Source organism: Balaenoptera musculus, chromosome X (genome assembly GCF_009873245.2).
Source record: "Balaenoptera musculus isolate JJ_BM4_2016_0621 chromosome X, mBalMus1.pri.v3, whole genome shotgun sequence".
NCBI lineage: Eukaryota > Metazoa > Chordata > Mammalia > Artiodactyla > Balaenopteridae > Balaenoptera > Balaenoptera musculus.
In genome coordinates, this window is record NC_045806.1 from 85,350,728 (window position 1) to 85,376,931 (window position 26,204).

The 26,204-nt window shown below is 38.0% G+C and overlaps 2 protein-coding genes across 3 annotated transcripts in view; one reads left to right on the forward strand and one right to left on the reverse strand.

Moving 5' to 3' along the window:
- Positions 1–26,204, forward strand: part of LOC118888426 (nuclear RNA export factor 2-like) — a 295,223-nt gene that overhangs the window by 151,121 nt on the left and 117,898 nt on the right. The gene's annotated exons all lie outside the window — the stretch shown is intronic.
- Positions 4,885–6,697, reverse strand: TCEAL7 (transcription elongation factor A like 7). 2 transcript variants are annotated; one of them, XM_036839420.1, is made up of 3 exons: positions 6,622–6,691; positions 5,970–6,001; positions 4,885–5,584 (listed from the first exon to the last, which is right to left on the reverse strand). In XM_036839420.1, the coding sequence occupies exon 3, from the start codon at positions 5,568–5,570 to the stop codon at positions 5,268–5,270; it is 303 nt and encodes a 100-aa protein (XP_036695315.1). In that variant the 5' UTR covers positions 5,571–5,584; positions 5,970–6,001; positions 6,622–6,691; the 3' UTR covers positions 4,885–5,267. The 2 variants fall into 2 exon arrangements, with proteins under 2 accessions (XP_036695315.1, XP_036695316.1); XM_036839421.1 differs by lacking the exon at positions 5,970–6,001 and having other exon boundaries at positions 6,622–6,697.

A 26,204-nucleotide genomic window follows, 5' to 3' on the forward strand; every position in this document is an offset into this window, starting at 1 on the left:
TTCTCTGGCTAGAACTTTCAGTACAATATTGATGAAAGCAGGCATCCTTGTCTTATTCCTGATCTTACATGGAAAGATTTCAGTCTTTCACTGTTGAGTATTATTTAGCATTGAGTTTCTCATAAATGCCCTTTATCGTGTAAGACAATCCTCTTATATTCTTAGTTTGTTAAGTGTTTGTATTACAAAACAGTGTTGGAGTTTGTCAAATGCTTTCTTTTGCATAAATTGAGATGATGTGGTTTTTTCCTTTCTTATATTAATGTAATATATATTACATCAATTGATTTTCATATATTGAATCACCCTTTCATTTTGTGCATAAATCCCAATTCATCATGATGTAAAATCCTTTCAATATTCTGCTGGCTTAGTTTGTTAGCATTTTGTTGAGGATTTTTGCATCAATATTCATCAGGACTTTTGAGGTGAGGTGTATGTTTCTGGCATACACTATGGTAAATAAACAAACAAGTAAAATTATGCACATACCATATGACCCAGCACTTCCACTGCTTTGATTTACCTAGATATATATACACACATGCTCAGAAATGCATAGATGGAATTTTACTGCGGAACTGTTTGTAAGAGTCAAAATGTTGGAAATAGCCCAAGTCATCAAAAGGGAAAGGTCAAATAAACTATCCTCAAAAAAAACTACATAGTCATTAAAAAGAATGATATTCTTTACTGAAGCATCTCCAGGAATATTGTTAAGTAAAAAACAGTAGGACAGTAAATGTAATTTTATAACATTTAGTTAAAATGTATAACAGAAATATATAAATTTCTAGATGGATAGCTGTCAAGCTGTTAAGTGTTTAATTGTGGGGAGGGGTTTGAAATTGTGTTAAGGTGTAGTTAAAGCAGTATATTAAGATGAACTAGGCTATCTCAGTGACTTTAAATGGTTTATTACTCCTTCATGTCAGTTCAGTGAGAGTTATTGGCTCTACAGCATAGCTCTGCTCCATTGATTATTTGGGTATCTAGCCTGCGTTCATCTCACAGTTATGTGTTCCAGATGGCACACATGGTTTCCAAGGTTACTGAAAGGAGTGTGGAGAGGTCACCCCGCAGTGTTTATAAGCCTTAGATGTGTCTTATATTACATTTGATGGCCCCAACATATGTGCAAGGGAGGCTAGGAAATGTAAAAGAACACGAAATTTTTTGGTTTTTTGGCCTCGCTGCCTGACTTGCTGGATCTTAGTTCCCCGACCAGGGATTGAACCCACGCCCTCTGCAGTGAAAGTGCAGAGTCCTAACCACTGGACAGCCAGGGAATTCCCAGAACACGTACTTTTTGATAAAGCAATCTTACTTTCCAGAATCTATTCTATAGAAATAAAAGCACCAGTAAATTGAATATCTGTACAAGCATGTTCATTGCAGACAGCAATTCTTTTAGTGGGCAAAATATAGAAATAGTTTGAATGTTAATTAACAGGGGAATGGTTTGAATAACATAAGTTATAGTCATACTAGAGAAAGTAGATTCATTTGCATTTGTATTTACTGACCTTTGGAAAGTCCTATAAGACTTCCAAGCTGAAATAAAGAGACACAAGGTAAATGTGTAACTCAAAGTCATATGATGACATAAACAATAATGGTAAAGGTAGCTACACAGCTAAATAAAAAAGCAAGTAGTTTTGCATATTTGGTTTATAACTCCTTTTTCTTCTATGTGACTTAAAAGACAAATGCATAAAACAATAATTGTAAAGTTATGTTAATATGCACACTCACCATAGACCCTGTTTCAGGTGAGCTGTGCAGAAGGAGTCTTCTTATAATCAGAGAGCCTACTGGTTTATAATTCATAATTAAGAGCTGCTGAATGTCATAATGTAACATCATAATATTTAGTTAAAATGCAAAACAGAAATATATAAATTTCTAGATGGATATCCCTAAAACTGATAAGTATTTAATTGTGAGAAGGAGGTTGAAATTGGATGTGTGGTTAAAGCAGTATATTAAGATGAACTAGGTAATTCATTATTTGTGACAATAGCAACATAAAGATATATAATGTCTTTATTTAACAATTATTCCTGGAGAGGCTTCAATATAAGAATCTCATTCTTTTTAACTACCATGTAGTTTTCTTGGTATAGCTAGACCACAGTTTATTTGACCTTTCCCTTTTGATGACTTAGGCTAGTTCCAATATTTTGGCTCTTACAATGTCACAATAAACATCCATCTAGGCGTTGTGTGCACATGTGTACATATATCTCTATTGTAATACAAAGCAGTGGAATTCTGGGTAATATGGTATGTGCATATTTTTATGGGTTTGTTTATGTTTTTCCTTTCCATTTGTAAAAGCTATTGGGGTATTAGAGATATTTTCCTGTTATCTGTTATGATATTGCAAATATTTTTCTCCCAGGCTATTTCTTGTTTTTGGATATTTAATATTTTTTTCCTTTACAACTTCTGGATTTTCTTTCATGTTTAAGAAGATAATCACATTACAAGACTATATAGTTTTCCTCTTAATTTTCATTGCAATATTTTATTTCTGTTTTTCACATTTTCATCTTTAATCCACCTGGGATGTATTTTTGTGTATGTGGCTAGTAGGAATCTATGTTCATTTTCTTCTGATTGGATAGTCCATGTACTTGATTCTTAGGTTAAAAAACCTCCTTGAAAATGTGTAAAATCTTTAAATAAAAATGCTTATAGCTAAATATTTGCTCACTGCTGTGATTATTTCCTTAGGACAAAGTTCAAGCAGTAGAATTTGGGAGTCATGGAGTATGCAGAGTATAGAGCTTTTGGTACTTACTGTGAATAGAAGCAAAAAAAATGAATATAGCAATTTACTCTCTCATTGAGTATGAAAATGCCTACATCCTCAATAAAACTGAGTATTGTAAGTAAACATTTGTCTATTTGATAGGTAGATAACAACTTGTTTTTATTTTATTCATTTTTCATTTGTCTTTTTGCCTTCTACTAAGGTTGAATAATGCTTATTCTCCACATAGATTTACTTGATGGGTACCCTCAATTTTCAGGCTATGGTACCAACCATTTTGACTTTCGGGAGCCCTTAATTATGAATTGTAAACGATTAGGCTCTTTGGTTATAAGAAGACTCTTTCTGCACTGCTCAGCTGAAACAGGGTCTATAGTGAGGATTTTTGAAGCAGTTTTGAAGAACATGATTTCATGGGAACCCCAAAATGAAGATTCCAAGGCCATATGCACAGAAATTCTGACTTTGTAAGAGTATGTGTGTGTATGGGGAGCTATTTGTCATAAATTTGTATTTGTAATAAGCACTCTAGAAGATTATAATGTCAGGAGCTGACTTTTTGAGAGACATCAATTAATTATACAAGGTTATAATAGTTTTATAGACTGAATTTGGAGAATAACCCCTTTCTTATTGGGTTCTTTTTGAAAATGTAAGTTATAGTTTCTAGAGAAATAGATTATTTCCAATTTTATGCAATCAGAAGTAAAACTGGGCCAAGAACACTAGAATTCTAATTAAGTAAACATTTATTAAGTACCCACTATGTGTAAGTCACAGCAGTAATCAAAAGAAATATAATGAAATGATAAAATATAATGAAATATAATAGTCTTTACTTTGAAATGGAAAATGCAAAAAGTCCAGTTAAGAAATAATGCTTAAGTATACATATATACATATACATAAAACGATATATGTACATATATACACTAAAAGGTATAAATACATATATTTCTATATATATGTATATATTTATATATATAATATGTGTTATACATATATTAGTCTTACAAAGAATTCTTACATATGTTTCAGGATTGGAAGGGATGGAGAGAAGGGGATTGTTTCCCTAGATCTATTTCCTGCATTACTTTGTGCAATTTACACATGTCTCCTGAGAGTCTTCTGAACCTGTAGGGCAGGCCTGACAGGAGCCTTCAGGGAGAAATCATCCCACAAGAGAAAGAAGACAAAACCTCAGTTCTTAGACTTCGAGCAGCAACTCTGACTATAGCATGACATCTTTTGCTCAAATTTGAACCCTGGTCCAACCCCCAAAATAGACTCATCCTGTCTCACTCCTATGGAGGAAGTGTCCTGTGGCTCAAAATGGAAAGGGCTGTGTTACTAAAAACTCTGCTAAACACTGTGGCCCAAGCAATCCTGGAACAGTCCCCACCTGTGTTAACCATCACTATAAAGCAGAGAGAAAAACTTCAGAAGACAGAGTGGGGGTTCAATGCACTGGGGACTCCAGGAAACTCAGTGGGGCTTTGGCACTCAAGGACTCCAGTGTACCACCAGCAGCAGGGCCAGCAGAGAGCAAAGGGCCCAGGAGAAAAGGCAGCAGTGCCCAGCAGGCCTGGCAGGACCCAGGGGAGCCAGGGGTGGGGCTCAACAGCAGAGGCCTGGCATGGAAGTCCCCACCTCCCTGCCTGTTGGACTTGCTCCTGAGCGCAGGTTGAGTCATGCCAGGACCCTCCCTCCCTCAAAACTGATGTTCTGTAGTGGGTTGGGGTTCTGTATGCATAGGTGGGAACAAGAGCCCACCAAGCACAGCTCAGAGTCACCTCATTTCTTCCCCACAGCAGCCCTGTGAGGCAAATGTTTTCCCATGAAAAGACTGGGTCTTAAGCAAGTGTATCTACACTAATTGCCAGTTTTATTTCTCTGGCTAAGAGATCCAGAGATAATTTGAAGTTTACATTTCTTTCTTATAGTTCTGTTATTAAGAGTTTATTAAGTGTTTCATTGCCCTTCAAAGGTGATTGACAAGTTCTTTTACTGTGTCTGTTTATTTTAGTTTTTTGTGACACAAGTAATACACACATATACACACATTTATATTATTCATTTTTTTGGAAAATGGGAAGATGCAAATAGGCAAAAAATAAAATAAAATACAGATCACAGAGATTCACTTAACCTTTTGGTGTATAATAATTCAGACATTTTTTGCATTATGACATGTATAAATGTACATATAAGATATATATAGATAGATCTATATATATCATTTTGCAACATATTATTTTCACTTTACAATATACAATGAGCATCTTCCCATGCAAACGAATGAAACAACCCTATTAAATGAGTGAGATTGGGTTAAAAGATGAAATGGTAACGAGTCATATGTAAATCAAAGGAACACTGAAGGATTGGAATAAAATAGTAGCAAATATTTAGCAAGAAAACGCAGACAAAAGGAGCCAATGTTGCAATATTAATAACAGAAAATAGTTGAATTCAGGGGAGAAATGCATTAAATGGGATAAGGACGGTCCCGAGAATGCCTATGGTTAGAATGCAGAGCCCTAAATTTCTTTCTCAGACCCCTTATCTCTTCCAAACACCTTTCCATCTCGTCTCCCTCTCTTGTCATTTCTTCATCCTTAAAATGCCTATAGTCTATGTCCTCTTTAAATTCCTCGAGAGACTGAAGCAACCTTTGCCTAAAATTCCCTTCTGTTTGTTGGCGTTCGAATTCTCCATAGGGGCGTTCTTCCTCCCTCTTTGGCACGCTGCACTTGGGCTTTCCTTCATTTTCTTTGCAGGATTTTTGCATGATGTCGTGGTTTCCTGCTTAAGTCCAGGGAGAAAATGTAGAGTAAGATTGCTTCATTTCTTTTCATTCAAGATTGTCAGTTTCTCTCTGAAGCTAGATACTCGCCTAATCTCCCACCCCTGCTTCACTGGTCCAGCCCTCCGAAGTTCGAGATGCCCCCCCCCTCCCTTACCCCTTCTCCGCCTCCTTTCCCCTCCCTCAGCAGCCCACCATTTCTCCAGCAGACGAGGCTAATGGCCTCTCTGATGGGCGGCAGGAGGGGAGCAGACAGGGAGTTGAGCTGTGGGGCCGCAAAGTTTACCCAGCTCTCGCCCTTCCCAACTCCCACCCTCAGAGACCCCCGTCTGAGTGCTTCCCTCCCTGAGACGATTCGGGATAGTCTCCTCCTCTTTTACTTGCCTGCAGATGTCTGTGAACACAGACCCTCAGACCTGCAGACAGAAAGGAAGGGGCGGGAAGGAGGGAGTTCTCTGTGGATCGACCAGCGCCAGAGACAAGACACACGTTATTATCTTGAATCTAGGATCCTCATCACCGTTGTCGCCCCAAATTTCCTACCTCCTGTTTCCCCTCCTGTTCTTATCCCTTCCTACTGAATCTCTGCCCCCAACCCCCACCCCTCACCCTCAGGCCTAGTCCTGCAAGGGCCCTGTCCCCTCCCTCCCCACTCCCCCGCATCCCTCTCGCAGGCTAGCACTGAATGAGGCGAACTAATTTCAAATTATCTCTAAATCTCTCTGTCTCCACCTCAGGATTCCAGCCTTTCTCCACGCGCCAGCCCACACCTCATTTCCTCCAGCGGAGTTGGGAAAAGAGAAGAAGGATAAAGGGAAATCTTGCTAGTCTGAGAGAAGCTGATTATTTCTAAACTACACTAAACCTCTGGGTGTCTCTCAGGAGACTTCCACCTACTCCAGCCCCACCCCCCTTCAAAAATATAATTATCTCCGACGAGTTTGCACGGGTTTGGAGAAAGCAATCCTAGACATATTCTAGGCACTAGATTCAGCCACTACCACCCCAAGAGTCCCAGTGGTTCCCTCACACCAACCTTCTGGGATTTAAAGAATTTACGTCCTCTTTCTCTTGGCCACAAGCACGAACGCCTGCAGGGCAGTAAGGAGCTGGTACCCAGAGGAGAAAGAAGCCCGGGAATATGAGGACTTCACGTCAGCTCCTGATCACGTGAGAATTATGTCATCCTCCAACTCTGGTCCCCACTTTCCCCTCCCACCAGCTGTGCTGCAGAAATGGAACGGCTTACCAACCTCCCACCACCCCCCACCAGGCCCTGTCACTCATTTTTGTCATTGCTAGTTCCAGAGGTCAAAAGTGGCCCCTTCTCCCTGTAGTTGGAATTTGCCTTTCTCTGATCACCAGAGAAGGGCTGCATTTTCCCATAGTCATATTAACAATTGCTACTTTTTTAATGGTTGTGTGGAGAGAGAGAGGATTATTCATCCTCTTCTAAAATACAAGAACAGAAAGGTAGCAGTCTTCCCTCCACCCACCCTCTCCCCAGTCACTAATAGCCACCATTTTCCTTGCACTTCAGTTCTTGCAACCAAATTGGAGGGGGTGGGGTAAATTAAGAAAGGAAGTAATGACTGGGATTGTGGTTTTTACTTTCATTCTGAAAATTTCCTATTCTTTTCCCCTTTTCCCCCATAAACATATTCTGATATTCTTTTAATAATCAGAAATACGGTAACAGTATGTACATTTGGAAAAAAGATTCAAGATAGGAGGATAAAAAGACCCAGCCACCTGTTTCTGTTGCTGAGTCATAAGATAAATATAGACCCTCCAAGCAGACACATTTTTGGAAGTTTAAAATGTACAGGGCAACTGGAGGCTACCTTTCTGAGGCACTCCTGAGCATGTGAGGCCTTTTCATTAGGTGAGCTCCTGAGTCCATAATCCTACATACCTAGATTTTCAGATCTCAAAAGTCAGTCATAAAATTTTACTACTTTGATCTCAGTATCATGCCCTCTGTCTCCCAGTTTGTACCATGCCCTTGTATTTCCCTCAGTACTGTGTTTAAAAGATCCCACCTTTCCTCAACACTCTTATTTAGAATCCAGGAGTTTTTCATTTCTCCCACACATCTCTATCCTATTTATGTTTCCTTAGACCTTACTCAGCCACACTGGGGAATTAGAAGCACTAACAGAAACTGGCCCCATTTAGTCACTTATCACACAAAACTTTTTGTTGCTAAGGCTTTTGGTACTAATCTAAGTGAATCTGTTGTTGATTGGTTAGCTTGAAATATATGCAACAGAAAGAAGGATATGTTCTTTTTTTTTTTTTTTTTCCAAAAGATTTTTTAAAATGCAGACATGTATTCAGGGTGTTCTTTTTTTTAACGTTTTTTTTTTTTTTAATTTTTTTTTTTGGCTGCACCGCGTGGCTTGTAGAATTTTAGTTCCCTGACCAGGGATTGAACCGGGCCCTCTCAGGCAGTGAGAGCACGGGAGTCCTAACCACTGGACCACCAGGGAATTCCCAGGGATGTGTTCTTAGTATTTGTTTTTAGGAAAACAGTGGCTCATTATAAATGCAAAGTTGCCACTAACCACTTTGAAGTAAATGGTTCCAGAAAATATTTAAGAAGAGAAAGAGAAGAGATCTTAAAAAGAGTAGAGCATTGTTATCACAGTTATTAAGGAATGGTTAGTTGTGATAGAAGCAAAAGATTTGTTGTTGGGGTGGAGAAATCCTGAATCCTCTGTAAATGGCTTCTCATGCAGATCGTTAGATTTATGTGTTTTTTTTTTTTCCAATTTGAAAGCAGTCGTTCTTTATTAACTGACCAGATTACAAAAATGATGGCAGGGCTTCCCTGGTGGCGCAGTGGTTGAGAATCTGCCTGCCAATGCAGGGGACACGGGTTCGAGCCCTGGTCTGGGAAGATCCCACATGCCGCAGAGCAACTGGGCCCGTGAGCCACAACTACTGAGCCTGCGCGTCTGGAGCCCGTGCTCCGCAACAAGAGAGGCCGCGATAGTGAGAGGCCCGCGCACCGCAATGAAGAGTGGCCCCCGCTTGCCACAACTAGAGAAAGCCCTCGCACAGAAACGAAGACCCAACACAGCCAAAAATAAATTAATTAATTAATTTAAAAAAAAAAAAAATGATGGCAAATACCATAGTTCATCCTTCTAATGAGCCTGCTTTTCTGGTCTTCCCTGTTGCCAGCATCTCCACCTTCTGTAAAATGCGTGGTCTTTTTCTTCATTGTCTTCATGACTGACAAATACCAAGTACTCCAATAAGTGGCAGGTCTCAATGATTACCTCCAGAGTATCTCAGGAATCCTTCCAATTCCCACTCTGGCTTCACTGCCACTTCCCAAAGGCAGGCAGCCATAAACTCTGACCACTACAACAACATTTACTGGCCTCTTTACCTTACATCTTGCTACCTTCCAATAAAATGAAGATTCTAAACAACAGATATGACATGTCACTGCCCTGCCTTATTTTACTTCATTCTCCAAAAATTCTATTAGATCTGGACAGCTTTGGTTTATCTAAACATTTCACAGAATACAGCTCCATTTATAAGTAAAAGCCGTTATAAAAATACATGCAAATGCAAGCAAAGTAAGATATTGAGTTAGATTTAATTTGTTTCCCTACTATTGGTTGATGGGACTCATAGGTGAGGACAAAGAGGCATTATGTACCATGAAAAAAAAGTCCAATAATTGGGACCTGATACCTTCATAAGACCTTACCAAAACCCGCCTAACCCGTGTATCTACAACAATGTCCCAGTCCTCCTTCTCCCAAATCAGTGTAAGGAGACAGGTAAGGGTGACAGGTAAAGAATTGTGGGAGCCATAGACTTTGTGGGGAGTTCAGTGTCATTCATTATAACAACAATAACAACAACAACAACAATGATACTTCATACTTATATAATACTTGTCATATACCAGGCACTCTTCTAAGCACTTTACATATACTAACGGAATTACTATTCATTACTACTCACAATGCTATTATTAGCAAACTAAGGAGTACAGAGGTTAAGTAGCTTGCCCAAAGTCACACAGTAAATAGTGGAGATAGAATTTTAACCAAGGTATTCTGACTCCAAGGTTGGCACATGGTGAAAGTCAATTCTATCCCTTTCTCGTGGATGAAAGGAAGAGCATAGTTCTTTCCTCTTTTAAACCAAGTGGAGGTGGAAGCTCTAAGAGGATTACATACAGAGAGAGGTCTGCAAGAACAAGGTACTGGTGTATGGTTCTTAGTTAGATCACTGCTTATTCTGTTGATCCAAAAGAGATAGCAGGGTGAAGATAGACACATAGTGTACTCTCCCCTTTGCTATGGCAAGGAGGGGTGAGCTTTCCTGTGTGTTAGGTGGACACCAGGCTGACTTGCTGGTTCCTTTTCCAATATGGCTTCACACAGGGTGAGGGGACTCTATAAGCAAATAGTCCTAGAATTGTGCAAAATATGCTCAAATAAACCAAATGACAAATGATGGAAAAACTTGGATTAGGCATATCCTCCTGCCTTGAAGAACTAGATAACTGGGCAAATATATCAAACAACTACAAATGTTTTTAGACTCTAGACAATTGGCAGCACAAGGGTGTGGTCACTGAGAGAAGAGAAGCAATCAAGATGAGCCCTATGATTGCTTTGGATTTTGACTAAAGGCATCCTGTGGATTGTGGCATAGAGAGGAGGAGCATTTGCCTTCCTGAGTTGACAAGAAAGAGATTGGAAGTAGAGGTGGCTGAAGTTTGTGAGGAAGAATACCAGAGATGATGGATTAGTGCAGAAAAACATTCTCCAAAAGTCTTTTAAAAGTTTCCCTTGAGTCTGTTGCTATATATTAAGCTGCACATACATAAAGTGAAACTTCATGAGGCTGGGCAAAGAATGACAAGTGAGTTACAAGCCAGACACAAAAGGCCACATATTGTACGATTGTATTTATATTAAATATCCATAATAGGCAAGTCCATAAAGACATAAAGCAAATGAATGGTTTCCAGGGACTAAGAGAGGAGAGACTGGGGAGTGAATGCTTAAGAGGTCTGCGGTTTCCTTTTGGAATGAAGAAAATATTCTGGAGCTAGATAGTGTTGATAACTGTACATTTGTGAGTATAATAAAAGACACTGAATTCTACAATTAAAAATGGTTGAGGTGTGACCAACATGGTGGAGTAGGAAGACCCTGAACTCACCTCCTCCCACAGGCACACCAAAATTACAACTATTTACAGAGCAACTGTCTATGAGAATAACCTGAAGACTAACAGGAAAGATTTCCACAACTTAAAATATAAAGAAGGAACTACAATGAGACAGGTAGGAGGGGTGGAGTCATGGTATAGTAAAGACCCACACCCCTGGGTAGGCAACTCACAAATGAGAGGATAATCACAATCGCAGAGGGTCTCCCCAGAGAGTGAAGTGTCCAAGCTCCACATCAGACTCCCCAGTCCAGTGTTCCTGCACTAGGAAAGCAAGTTCCCAGAAAATCTTCTTTGAAAGCCAGTGGAGCTTGTGCATGGGAGAGGTAGAGGGCTGTGGGAAACAGAAACTCTGTTCTTAAAGGGTGCACACAAAATCTAACAAGCTCTAAGTCATAGTGCCTGATTTGGACCCACTTGCTGATCTTGGAGAGCCTCCCAGAGAGTCAGGAGACAACTGGGACTCCCTCTGGGCCATAGATGCTGGCAGTAGCCATTTTGGGGAGCTCCTTCTACCACAAGGACACTGGTACTGGAAAGCATTATTTTGGAGTCCTCCCTCTAGCCTATAGCAACAGGAGCTTACCTACCCACCAGCAGGCTGGCACCAGTCTCGGGCCCTCCAGCTGCACAGCCAGCTGCCCCAAGACCCAGGCCCACCCATGAGCAGATTGGCAACCATGACAAGAGGCAGAGCCTGGCAACCAACTGGGCTGGGGGCCAACCCAATTTACCACTGTGCCCACAGTAGTCTGCTCCACCACAATAGAAGAGCCCATGTAGCCCACATAGGGGGCATCCTTGGAGCATAGAGCTCTGGTGATGAAAAGGGAGTGTGGTACTGGGCCCAACAGGACATCTCCTACATAAGGTCACTTCTCCAAGATGAGGAAATATAACCAACCTGCCTAATACATAGAAATGAGCACAGAGAATCAGGCAAAATGAGGAGATAGAGGAATATGTTTCAAACGAAGGAACAAGACAAAACCCCAGGAGAAGAACTAAGCAAAGTGGAGATAAGCTATCTACCCAATAAAGAGTTCAAGGTAATGATCATATAGATGCTCACTGAATTCAGGAGAATGGATGAGCACAGTGAGAATTTCAAAAAAGAGTTGAAAAATATAAAGAATCAAACAGAGCTGAAGACTACAATAACTGAAATAAAAAATACAGTAGAAGGAATCAACAGAAGATTAGATGATACAGAGGAATGAATCAGAGAACTGGAAGACAAAGTAGTGGAATGACCCAAGCTGAAGGGAAAAAATAATTTTTTAAAAATGAGGAGAGGGGGCTTCCCTGGTGGCGCAGTGGTTGAGAATCTGCCTGCCAATGCGGGGGACATGGGTTCGAGCCCTGGTCTGGGAGGATCCCACGTGCCGCGGAGCGGCTGGGCCCGTGAGCCACAATTGCTGAGCCTGCGCGTCTGGAGCCTGTGCTCTGCAACAAGAGAGGCCGCAATAATGAAAGGCCCGCGCACCGCGATGAAGAGTGGCCCCCACTTGCCGCTACTAGAGAAAGCCCTCGCACAGAAATGAAGACCAAGCACAGCCATAAATAAATAAATAAATAAAAATTGTATAACTTTAAAAAAAAATGAGGAGAGTTTAAGAGGCCTCTGGGACAAAATCAAGTGTCCTAGCATTCACATCTAAATACATAAAGCAAATATGAACAAACACAAAGGGAGAAATTGACAGTAACACAATAATATTAGGGGACTTTAACACCCCAATTATATCAAAGGACAGATCATTCAGACAGAAAATCAATAAGGAAACACTGGCCTTAAGTGACACATTAGACCATATAGACTTGATGGATATATGTAGAACATTCCATCCAAAAGCAACAAAATATGCATTCTTTTCAAATGCACATGGAACATTCTCCAAGACAGATCACAAGCTACACCAAAAAACAAGTCAATAAATCTAAAAAGATTCAAATGATATCCATATCCAACATCTTTTCTGACCACAACAGCATGAAAGTCGAAATCCAGTACAAGAAAAAAAACCTGCAAAAACCAGAAACATGTGGAAGCTAAACAATATGCTACTAAACAATCAATGGGTCACTGAATAATCAGAAAGGAAATAAAAAAATACCTGGGACAAATGAAAATGGAAACACAATGATCCAAACCTAATGGGACATTGCAAAAGCAGTTCTAAGAGGGAAGTTTATAGTGATACAAGCTTACCTCAGGAAACAAGAAAAATCTCAAAGGAACAACCTAACCTTACATGTAAAGCAGCTAGAGAAAGAAAAACAAATAAAACCCAAAGTTACTAGAAAGAAAGAAATAATACAGATCAGAGCAGAAATAAATGAAATAGAGACTAAAAAACCCAAGAAAAGATCAATGAAACTAAGAGCTGGTTCTTTGAAAAGACAAACAAAATTGATAAACCTATAGCCAGATTCATCAAGAAAAAAGAAAAAGGGCCCAAATAAAATAAAAAAATGAAAGAGAAGTTACAACCAACACTGTAGAAATACAAAGGATCATAAGAGAACACTATGAACAATTACATGCCAGTAAAATGGACAGCCTAGAAGAAATGGATAAATTCCTATAACTGTGCAATCTCCCAAGACTGAATCAGGAAGAAATAGAAAATATGAAGAGACCAATTACCAGTAATGAAACTGAATCAGTAAAAAACAAAAAACAGAAAACTCCCAACAAACTAAAGTCTGGGACCAGACGGCTTAATGGGTCAAGTCTAACAAATATTTAAAGAAGAGTTAAAACCTATCCTTCTCAAACTATTCCAAAAAATTAAAGAGGAAAGAGTACTTCTGAACTCAGTCTATGAGTCCAGCATCATCCTTTGTCTGATACCAAAATCAGACAAAGAGACCATAAAAAAAGAAAATTATAGGCCAATATCACTGACAAACATAGATGGAAAAATCCTCAACAAAATATTAGCAAACTGAATTCAATAATAGTTAAAAGGATCATACGCCATGATCAAGTGAGATTTATCCCAGGGATACAAGGATGGTTCACTATCTGTAAATAAATCAATGTGATACACTACATTAAAAATTGAAGAATAAAAACATATGATCATATCAATAGATGCAGAAAAAGCTTTTGACAAAATTCAACATCCATTTATGATAAAAAAATCACAACAAAGTGGGCATAGAGGGAACATACTTCAACATAATAAGGACCACATATGACAAACCTACAGCCAACATCATTTTCAATTGTGAAAAACTTAAAGTATTTCCTCTAAGACCAGGAACAAGACAAGGATGCCCACTCTCACCACTTTTATTTGATATGTATTTGATATATTACAATAAAATATATATTTTGTTGGAAGTCCTAGCTACAGCTATTAGACAAGAAAGCAAAAGAAAAGTAATCAACATTGTAAAGGAAGAAATAAAATTGTTACTCTTTGCAGGTGACGTGATACTATATATAGAAAATCCTAAACATGCCATGATAAAACTATTAGAACTAATAAATGAAATCAGTAAACTTGCAGGGTACAAAATCAATATACAGAAATCTGTTGCATTTCTATACACTAACAATTAACTATCAGAAAGAAATTAAGAAAAACAATCCTATTTACAACTGTATCAAAAAGAATAAAATATTGATACCTAGGACTATATCTAACCAACGAGGTAAAAGACACGTACTCAGAAAACTATTAGATGTTGATGAAAGAAATTTAAGATGACATCAATGGAAAGATATTCCATGTTAATGTATTGGAAGAATTAATATTGTTGAAATGACCATACTCCCCAAGGCAATCTACAGATTTGATGCAAGCCCTATCAAAATTCCAATGGCAATTTTCACAGAATTAGAACAAATAATTCTAAAATTTGTATGGAAACATAAAAGACCCCAAATAGCCAAAACAATTTTGAGAAAAAAGAACAAAGCTGGAGGTATCATCCTCCCCCTTTCAAACTATACTACAAAGCTACAGTCATCAAAAACAGTATGGTACTGGTACAAAAAACAGACACATATATTATGGAAGGGAATAGAAAGCTCAAAGATAAACTCAATCTTATATATGGTCAATTAATCTACAACAAAGGAGGCAAGAATATACAATGGGGAAAAGACAGCCTCTTCAATATATGGTGTTAGAAAACTGGACAGCTATATGCAAAAGAATCAGCTGGATTACTTTCTCACACCATATACAAAAATCAACCAAAGTGTATTAAGAATTTAAATGTAAGAACTGAAGCCATAAAACTCCTGTAAGAAAACATAGACATTGAGCAATTTGATATTGGTCTCAGCAATATTTTTTTTGGATATAGTCTCCTCAGACAAGGGAAACAAAAGCAAAAATAAACAAATGGGAATACCTCAAACTAACAAGCTTATACACAGTGAAGGAATCTATCAACAATACCAAAGGCAGCCTACTGAATGGGAGGAACAAACTGATGCAGGCAATAATATGGATGAAGCCAGGCACAAAAGAATATGTACAATATGATTCCATTTATACAACATTCCTGAGAAGGTAAAACCTGTCTATAGTAATAGAAATCAGTTTATTTGTTTCCTGGAATAAAGTTTATTGGGGTACTAACTGCAAAGGGGCATGACTTTCTGAGGTAATGGAAATGTTCTATATCTTAAATGCGGCAGTGATTATGTGGGAATATACACTTTTCAGTACTCACCACTCATTAGAAATGTATTCTTCATATGTGTACAATTTAATGTCTGTAAATTATATCTCTAACAGTTGTTAAAAAGTGATCAAAACAAAATCAACACAAGGTGAACCTAACGCTTCTGCAAAAAAGGAAATGAATTTGGACTGTGAAAGGCTATACAGGAGCCCCTCAATTGTCATAATTTTGTAGCAGTTTTATCCTAGATGGACACTGCCTGCAGATTGAGTGAAAACCACAGTGATATTTTGAATAATTGCATGCAACTGTAGAACAAAGAAATGCAGGACTAGTTATATAAACTGGGAAATCACTGAGTCAATTCATGTGGTAGAATTCTTAACAACCCTGATCTTGTTTATTATGAGGTCATTAGGAGACCCTGAAACCTCACTATCACTACCCTTGTTATCATGTTATGATTCTTGAAACTCATGTAAAATAAGAAAGCTTGTAAATTTTAAAGCATTTTTATTATAAAATATAACCTAGAAACATTTAAAATGTACAGGGTAGTGAAATATTGTGAGGTGAACACTCCTGTAACCATAATTCAGATCAATAAATAGAACTTTTTCAGCTACCCCAGAAGCCCCATTAGATCCCCACCCTAAATGAAACTTCCCATTTCCCCCCTGAAAGTAACTGCTATCCTGGCTTTTATAGTAATCACTGTCTTTGGTTTCTTTATGGTTTTATCTTCCAAATGTACATAGCTATATACTATAGTTTATTCTTGCTCTTTAAAATAATTTGTTTATTTAAAGTCTCCATTAATGTATGGCTTTTTCCTCCATCTCTTTATTTTCCTTACAAATTATCTATGGAAGAACTTGGGCTGTTTCACTTGTAGGGTTTCTCACAGTCTGGAATTTGCTAACTACCTACTTCTGGTTCAACCTGATCCTCTTTCCTCTAATCCTGCAAATTTGCAGCTATATCTAGGAGATTAAAATATTGACTCCAACAGTTTGCCCTTACGCAGTTGATATAATTTGGTGACTACAGGTCTATGGGGGCCAACTTGACTTTTAGGTCTTCCGTTGATATTTTATAGTCATCTTTGAGTGAGATCGTGTGCCTTTAACATTAATTAACCCAACCTACCATATTAACTTGTCTAGTCACTCTGTCTTGAAATTTCAGAGCCTTGTCTGACTCTCACCCACTTTGATAGCCAGTAAGCCTCCATCTTTCTTTATTGTGACAGCTGAACTTATTATGCTGGTTTAGGCCCTTCTGAGCTTGCATCTGAACTGTTATGGCACACTCTCCTCTGGTGTTCTTCCCTCCATTCTCTCTCTCTCTCCTTTTGAGAGGTTTAAGTAAGGTGTCCAAGGTTACACAGCTGGTTAGTGTTGAGTCTGGGAACCAATCCAGGCTTTAGAATGAAGACTGTCTCAATATAACCCTATGTCCTCTCCCATATTCTCCATTCAATTTCTTCCCTTTGTTCACGGTTGAGTCAATAGGTATTTTGGGGACCTCCTCAGATGCCCAAGCCCTGCCCTGTGTGCTCTGAATGATAAGGGCTAGGTCTCAGAGGAGGGTACTACGCTGGTGAAAGATATACTCTCTCTAGGTAGGCCAAATAACCCTACATATGAGGCCATTTGGAGAAAGCTAAAGGAAAGGGTGAACTGTCAAGGCAATAGGAGCTTGGAGATAGCAATGGCCAGGTTGGCTCAAAATAGAGAAAGCCTTGAGGAGGAAAAGGACCTTGACCTGGGCCTCAGAACATGGGCACTACCTAGAAGTAGGGTGGGAAAGAGGAGACCTGTCTGACTGAAGCCAGGCCCACTATGCTTATCACTAATTACTCTGGCCTGTCTCATGCTGCCTTGTGAGTACAAGTCTACTTAGTCCTCCTTTAGAGGTACTTAAGTCTATTGATGGTGTCTATGGTCTCAAAGTGGGTTCAGTGCAAGCTCTTTATGACACAAAATCAGGAAGTCTGTACTCTACACTCCCCCAAGGGCTTTCTCACTTATTTCCAGGTAATGGAATATGAATTTCTCCACCTTTCTGTATAGAACTCAGGCATTTACATTTAAAATATGGGTGCCCCTTGAGCCCACAAATTCATTCCTAGGTATCCATCCTAAGGAAATAATCAGTGGTGTTCACAAAAATTTAACTATGACAAAGTTATAGTAAATATGGATGATCAGGGTCTCTGTACACCACACGGCTATTCACCCAGTTGATTTTTCTTAGACATAGAGAAAACTTTGTTTTGCACTAAATGGAATTGTGTGTGGATGTAGTATCTCAGATGATCAACTTTACCAGTTTGGCTGATGATTGTTAACTTTATTGCCATCACTTCTTTTACCCAAGACTGCTAGTTGCCCCCAGTGACAATTTTCCCTATCTCCCTCTAAGTAACAGGATTTCCTTTCCCAATGTTTTAGAAGAACTCTTGATCACCCAACAAGAAATTAACATTCCCTAGCCTCCTTTGTAGCCAAGTACAGTATGTCTTTTGTTCAAGTTCTTTGCAATAGAATATGAGCAGATGTGGAATGTGCAACTTCTGTATCAATTTTTAAAAGGGAATTTTTTGCCTACTACTTTCTCTTTCCTCCTTCCTGTGTCCTAGAACTCAGACGAAGTATAAGGACAACACTCTAGGAGATAGCAGAGCAACAGAATAGAAGGCACCTGACCTCATACAGCAGACAAATTCACCTGCCCAAAAGTCCCTTCCTATCTCTGGACTATTTTGTATGAGAGAAATACACTTCCCTCTTGTCTGAACCATTGTATTCTTGGGGTCTCTATTACAGTGGCTTATCCTGTATCCTAAATAAACTGTGAAGGGAGTGATAGATTTTCCATGTGAAAAGAAAGGATTTCTCCATATCACTTTTTTCTGAAGCATGGAAAAATGAGGTTAAAATTGTGCATGTTTCCTAGTTTGTTATTTGCTATGCTTGTTTCTGGTGGTTTTATGTACAGAAATTGCTTGTTTTAATATTGATTGTATAAGAATATTCAGAAATAAGGATTGATTATATTTTATCAACTACATTCTATGTTTATATGTATACATATGCATATAGATATATAATACAATCCCATTGAGCATATTGTTTCTAATCTACTTTTCTATTATTTAAAGTGTAAATCATGAAAGGTATTCTTTATCATTAAATACACTTTTACAGTGTACTTTTACTACTTAACAGAACTCAATTATTTGGATAGGCAATAACTTGTTTAAGCCCAATAACCTATATTTGTATACTTTGTTTCTTCTATTGTTTTGCTTTATTTGTTTTACTACAAAGAACATCTTTATGTGCAAATCTTTCCACACATGTATGATTTTTTTCTGTAGAACAGAATGCAAAAAATTAAATGACTATATGAAACAATATGAACATTTCTTTTAATAATTCCTGTCAAATAGCTCTCCAGAAAGAATGAACCAAATTACAGATAAACAACAAGGTCCTACTGTAAAGCACAGGGAGCTAAACTCAATATCCTGTGATAAACAACAATAGAAAAGAATATGAAAAAAATGATATATGTATAACAGAATCACTTTACTGTACAGTAGAAATTAACACAACATTGTAAATCAACTGTACTTCAATAAAATAAAAATTTAAAAAAGAATGTACCAAACTATATACCCACCAATAATGTGAGAATTTTTTTTGAGTTTAACAGTTTACTATGAGAGGAATGATGTAAGTTTGTTCGGCATTTAGGGAACATTTTAATAGAAATAAAATACATATGTAAAAGTGCCCAAATCATAAATATGTAGCTCAATAAACTTTTACAAACTAAAACCATTTAACAAACACTCAAAACAAAAAACCCAGAACATTAAAAACACTGTAGAAATTCCATTCCAGTCATTTACCCAAGACTGCCACTACCCTGAATTCTAGCATCATAGATAGTTATGATGGTTATGCCTATGTTGAAATACATACAAACTGATATACATTATTCTTTTTCACTCTGGCTTCTTTATCTCAATATTATGTTTGTGAGATCCATTTATATTATGTGTAGTTGTAATTTGTACATGTTTTAACATCTTTATTGGAGTATAATTGCTTTACATTGTTGTGTTAGTTGCTGCTGTATTACAAAGTGAATCAGATATATGTATACATATATCCTCATAGCCCCACGTGCTTGTGTCTCCCTCCCACCCTCCCTATCCCACCCCTCTAGGTGGTCACAAAGCACCGAGCTGATCTCCCTGTGTTATGCGGCTGCTTCCCTTTAGCTACCTATTTTAAATTTGGTAGTGTATATATGTCAGTGCCACTCTCTCACTTCATCCCAGCTTACACTTCCCCCTCCCCATGTCCTCAAGTCCATTCTCTATGTCTGAGTCTTTATTCCTGTCCTGCCCCTAGGTTCTTCAGAACCATTTCGTTTTTTTAGATTCCATATATATGTGTTAGCATATGGTATTTGTTTTTCTCTTTCTGACTTACTTCACTCTGTATGAGAGACTCTAGTTCCATCCACCTCACTACAAATAACTCAATTTTGTTTCCTTTTATGGCTGAGTAATATTCCATTGTATATATGTGCCACATCTTCTATATCCATTCATCTGTTGATGGACACTTAGGTTGCTTCCATGTCCTGGCTATTGTAAATAGAGCTGCAATGAACATTGTGGTACATGACTGTTTTGAATTATGGTTTTCTCAGGGTATATGCCCAGTAATGGGATTACTGGGTCATATGGTAGTTCTATTTTTAGTTTTTTAAGGAACCTCCATAGTGGCTCTATCAATTTACATTCCCACCAACAGTGCAAGAGGGTTCCCTTTTCTCCACAGCCTTTCCAGCATTTATTGTTTGTAGATTTTTTGATGATGGCCATTCTGACCGGTGTGAGGTGATACCTCATTGTAGTTTTGATTTGCATTTCTCTAATGATTAGTGATGTTGAGCATCCTTTCATGTGTTTGTTGGCAATCTGTATATCTTCTTTGGAGAAATGTTGATTTAGGTCTTCTGCCCATTTTTGGATTGGGTTGTTTCTTTCTTTGATATTGAGCTGCATGAGCTGCTTGCTAATTTTGGAGATTAATCCTTTGTCAGTTGCTTCGTTTGCAAACATTTTCTCCCATTCTTAGTGTTGTCTTTTTGTGTTGTTTATGGTTTTCTTTGTTGTGCAAAAGCTTTTAAGTTTCATTAGGTCCCATTTGTTTATTTTTGTTTTTTTTCCATTTCTCTAGGAGGTGGGTCAAAAAAGATCTTGCTGTGATTTATGTCATAGAGTATCCTGCCTATGTTTTCCTCTAAGAGTTTTATAGTGTCTGGCCTTACATTTAGGTCTTTACTCCATTTTGAGTTTATTTTTGTGTATGGTGTTAGGGAGTGTTCTAATTTCATTCTTTTACACGTAGCTGTCCAGATTTCCCAGCACAACTTATTGAAGAGGCTGTCTTTTCTCCACTGTATATTCTTGCCTCCTTTATCAAAAATAAGGTGACTATATGTGTGTGGGCTTATCTCTGGGCTTTCTCTCCTGTTCCATTGATCTATATTTCTATTTCCATGCCACTACCATAGTGTCTTGATTACTATAGCTTTGTAGTATAGTCTGAAGTCCAGGAGCCTGATTCCTCCAGCTCCATTTTTCTTTCTCAAGATTGTTTTGGCTATTCGGGGTCTTTTGTGTTTCCATACAAATTGTGAAATGTTTTGTTCTAGTTCTGTGAAAAATGCCAGTGGTAGTTTGATAGGGATTGTACTGAATCTGTAGATTGCTTTGGGTAGTATAGTCATTTTCACAATGTTGATTCTTCCAATCCAAGAACATGGTATACCTCTCCATCTGCTTGTATCATCTTTAATTTCTTTCATCAGTGTCATATTTTTCTGCATACAGGTCTTTTGTCTCCTTAGGTAGGTTTATTCCTAGGTGTTTTGTTATTTTTGTTGCAATGGTAAATGGGAGTGTTTCCTTAATTTCTCTTTCAGATATTTCGTTGTTAGTGTATAGGAATGCAAGAGATTTCTGTGCATTAATTTTGTATCATGCTACTTTACCAAATTCATTGATTAGCTCTAGTAGTTTTCTGGTGGCATCTTTAGGATTTTCTATGTATAGTAGCATGTCATCTGCAAACAGTGACAGTTTTACTTCTTCTTTTCCAATTTGTATTCCTTTTATTTCGTTTTCTTCTCTGATCGCTGTGGCTAAAACTTCCAAAACTATGTTGAATAATAGTGGTGAGAGTGGGCACCCTTGCCTTCTTCCTGATCTTAGTGGAAATGGTTTCAGTTTTTCACCATTGAGAATGATGTTGGCTGTGGGTTTATCATATATGGCTTTTATTGTGTTGAGGTAGGTTCCCTCTATGCCCACTTTCTGGAGAGTTTTTATCATAAATGGGTGTTGAATTTTGTTGAAAGCTTTTTCTGCAACTATTGAGATTATCTTATGGTTTTTCTGCTTCAATTTGTTAATATGGTGTATCACATTGATTGATTTGTGTATATTGAAGAATCTTTGCATTCCTGGGATAAACCCCACTTGACCATGGTGTATGATCTTTTTAATGTGCTGCTGGATTCTGTTTGCTAGCATTTTGTTGAGGATTTTTGCATCTATGTTCATCAGTAATATTGGCCTGTAGTTTTCTTTTTTTTTGTGACATCTTTGTCTGGTTGTGGTATCAGGGTGATGGTGGCCTTGTAGAATGTGTTTGGGAGTGTTCCTCCCTCTGCTATATTTTGGAAGGGTTTGAGAAGGATAGGTGTTAGCTCTTCTCTAAATGTTTGATAGAATTTGCCTATGAATCCATCTGGTCCTGGGCTGTTGTTTGTTGGAAGATTTTTACTCACAGTTCCAATTTCAGTGCTTGTGATTGGTCTGTTTATATTTTCTATTTCTTCCTGGTTCAGTCTCAAAAGGTTGTGCTTTTCTAAGAATTTGTCCATTTCTTCCAGGTTGTCCATTTTCTTGGCACATAATTGCTTGTAGTAATCTCTCATGATCCTTTGTATTTCTGCAGTGTCAGTTGTTACTTCTCCTTTTTCATTTCTAATTCTGTTGATTTGAGTCTTCTCCCTTTTTTTCTCGATGAGTCTGGCTAATGGTTTATCAATTTTCTTTATCTTCTCAAAGAACCAGCTTTTAGTTTTATTGATCTTTGCTATTGTTTCCTTCATTTCTTTTTCATTTATTTCTGATCTGATCGTTATGATTTCTTTCCTTCTGCTAACTTTGGGGTTTTTTTGTTCTTCTTTCTCTAATTGCTTTAGGTGTAAGGTTAGGCTGTTTATTTGAGATTTTTCTTGTTTCTTGAGGTAGAATTGTATTGCTATAAACTTACCTCTTAGAACTGCTTTTGCTGCATCCCATAGGTTGTGGGTCATCGTGATTTCATTGCCATTTGTCTCTAGGTATTTTCTGATTTCCTCTTTGATTTCTTCAGTGATGCTTTGGTTATTTAGTAGTGTATTGTTTACCCTCCATGTGTTTGTACTTTTTACAGTTTTTTTCCTGTAATTGATATCTAGTCTCATAGTGTTGTCAACGGAAAAGATACTTGATACGATTTCAATCTTCTTAAATTTCCAAAGCTTGATTTGTGACCCAAGATATGATCTATCCTGGAGAATGTTCCATGAGCACTTTAGAAGAAAGTGTATTCTGTTGTTTTGGATGGAATGTCCTATAAATATCAATTAAGTCCATCTTGTTTAATGTATCATTTAAAGCTTGTGTTTCCTTATTTATTTTCATTTTGGTTGATTTATCCATTGGTGAAAGTGGGGTGTTAAAGTCCCCTACTATTACTGTGTTACTGTCGATTTCCCCTTTTATGGCTGTTAGCATTTTCCTTATGTTTTGAGGTGCTCCTATGTTGGGTGCATAAGTATTTACAATTGTTATATCTTCTTCTTGGATTGGTCCCTTGATCATTATGTAGTGTACTTCTTTATCTCTTGTAATAGTCTTTATTTTAAAGTCGATTTTGTCTGATATGAGAATCGCTACTCCAGCTTTCTTTTGATTTCCATTTGCATGGAATATTTTTCCATCCCCTCACTTTCAGTCTGTATGTGTCCCTAAGTCTGTAGTGGGTCTCTTGTTGACAGCATATATATGGGTCTTGTTTTTGCAACCATTCAGCCAGTCTTTGTCTTTCGTTTGGAGCATTTAATCCATTTACATTTAAGGTAATTATCAATATGTATGTTCCAATTATCATTTTCTTAATTGTTCTGGGTTTGTTATTGTAGGTCTTTTCCTTCTCTTGTGTTTCCTGCCTAGAGAAGTTCCTTTAGCATTTGTTGTAAAGCTGGTTTGGTGGTGCTGAATTCTCTTAGCTTTTGCTTGTCTTTAAAGGTTTTAATTTCTCTGTCAAATCTGAATGAGATCCTTGCTGAGTAGAGTAATCTTGGTTGTAGGTTTTTCCCTTTCATCACTTTAAATATGTCCTGCCACTCCCTTCTGGCTTGTAGAGCTTCTGCTGAAAGATCAGCTGTTAACCTTACGGGTGTTCCCTTGTATGTTATTTGTTGTTTTTCCCTTGCTGCTTTTAATATTTTTTCTTTATATATAATTTTTGAAAGCTTAATATTGATAGATTAATATGTGTCTTGGCGTGTTTCTCCTTGGATTTATCCTGTATGGGACTCTTTGCAATTCCTGGAATTGATTGATTATTTCCCTTCCCATATTAGGGAAATTTTCAACTATAATCTCTTCAAATATTTTCTCAGACCCTTTCTTTTTCTCTTCTTCTGGGACCCCTATAATTTGAATGTTGGTGCATTTAATGTTGTCCCAGAGGTCTCTGAGACTGTCCTCAATTCTTTTCGTTCTTTTTTCTTTATTCTGCTCTGTGGTAGTTATTTCCACTATTTTATCTTCCAGGTCACTTAACCATTCTTATGCCTCAGTAATTCTGCTATTGATTCCTTCTAGAGAATTTTTAATTTCATTTATTGTGTTGTTCATCATTTTTATTTGCTCTTTAGTTCTTCTAGGCCCTTGTTAAACCTTTCTTGTATTTTCTCCATTCTATTTCCAAGATTTTGGATCATCTTTACTATCATTACTCTGAATTCTTTTTCAGGTAGACTGCCTATTTCCTCTGCATTTGTTTGGTCTGGTGGGTTTTTACTTTGCTCCTGGTGCCTGTGTTCTGGTGGATGTGTTCTGGTGGATGAGGCTGGATCTTGTCTTTCTGCTGGGCAGGACCGAGTCCTGCCTTGTCTTTCTGCTGGGCAGGACCGAGTCCAGTGGTGTGTTTTGGGGTGTCTGTGAACTCAGTATGATTTCAGCCAGCCTCTATGCTAATCGGTGGGGTTGTGTTCCTGTCTTGCTAGTTGTTTGGCATGGGGTGTTAGTACTGGAGCTTGCTGGTTGTTGAGTGGAGCTGGGTCTTAGTGTTGAGATGGAGATCTCTGGGAGAGCTCTCGCCGATTGATATTACATGGGGCCAGGAGGTCTCTGGTGGAGCAATGTCCTGAACTTGGCTCTCCCACCTCTGATGCTCAGGCCTGACACCTGGCCAGAGCACCAAATCCCTGTCAGACACACAGCCAGGTATGTGGAGAGTTTCTTGACTTTTGGGAAGTCTGAGGTCTTCTGCCAGCCTTCAGTAGGTGTTCTGTAGGTGTTGTTACACATGTAGATGTATTTTTGATATATTTGTGGGGAGGAAGGTGATCTCCACGTCTTACTCCTCTGCCATCTTGAAGGTCCTCTAATTTGTACATTTTTATTGCTGAATAATACACTGTGTTAATACACAATTAACCTGTACATTTTCCTGATGAAGAACATTTGAGTACTTGGTAATATTGGGCAGTTTAAAAAGTGCTATTATGAACATAGGTGTAAATGTTGTTTGGTAAACCAATGCACACATTTTTATTACGGGCGAATCTAGAGTGAGAGTGCTGGGTCATAGAGTATACATATGTTTACCTTTATATATTCTGCCAAATAGTTTTCCAAAGTGATAGTACCAGTTCTAATTGTACTTGTAAAACACTTGGGGCTTCCCTGGTGGCGCAGTGGTTGAGAATCTGCCTGCCAATGCAGGGGACACGGGTTCGAGCCCTGGTCTGGGAGGATCCCACATGCCGCGGAGCAACTGGGCCCCTGAGCCACAATTGCTGAGCCTGCGCGTCTGGAGCCTGTGCTCCGCAACAAGAGAGGCCGTGATAGTAAGAGGCCCGCGCGCCGTGATGAAGAGTGGCCCCTGCTTGCCGCAACTAGAGAAAGCCCTTGCACAGAAACGAAGACCCAACACAGCCAAAAATAAAAATAAATAAATTAATTAATTAATTTAAAAAAAAACACTTGATATTTTCTGTCTTTATTATTTTAGACATTCTGGGTGGTGTTTAGTGGTATCACATTTTGGTTTCAATTTGCATTTCTCTGCACACTAATGAAGTTGAGCATATTTTCACAAATTTACTAGACATTTGGATATTCTGTTTTTTGAGTTGCTGTTTTAAAGTGTTTGCCCATTTTTCTATTGGATTGTCTATTTCTTATTCATTTTTGAGAGTTCTTTATACATTATAGATACAAATCATTTCTCAGATATATGTGTTCCAAAAATCTTCTCCTAGTTTGTGGCTTGCTTCCTTATTCTTTTGATATGTCTTTTGATGAATGGAAGTTTCTGATATTAATAAAGTACAATTTATAATCTTTTTTATCCTTTGTAATTAGTCCTTTTTGTGCCCTCT

Coding starts and splice junctions, on each gene's coding strand:
- TCEAL7 (XM_036839421.1), bottom strand. CDS start 5,570: ATGCAAAAATCCTGCAAAGAAAATGAAGGAAAGCCCAAGTGCAGCGTG.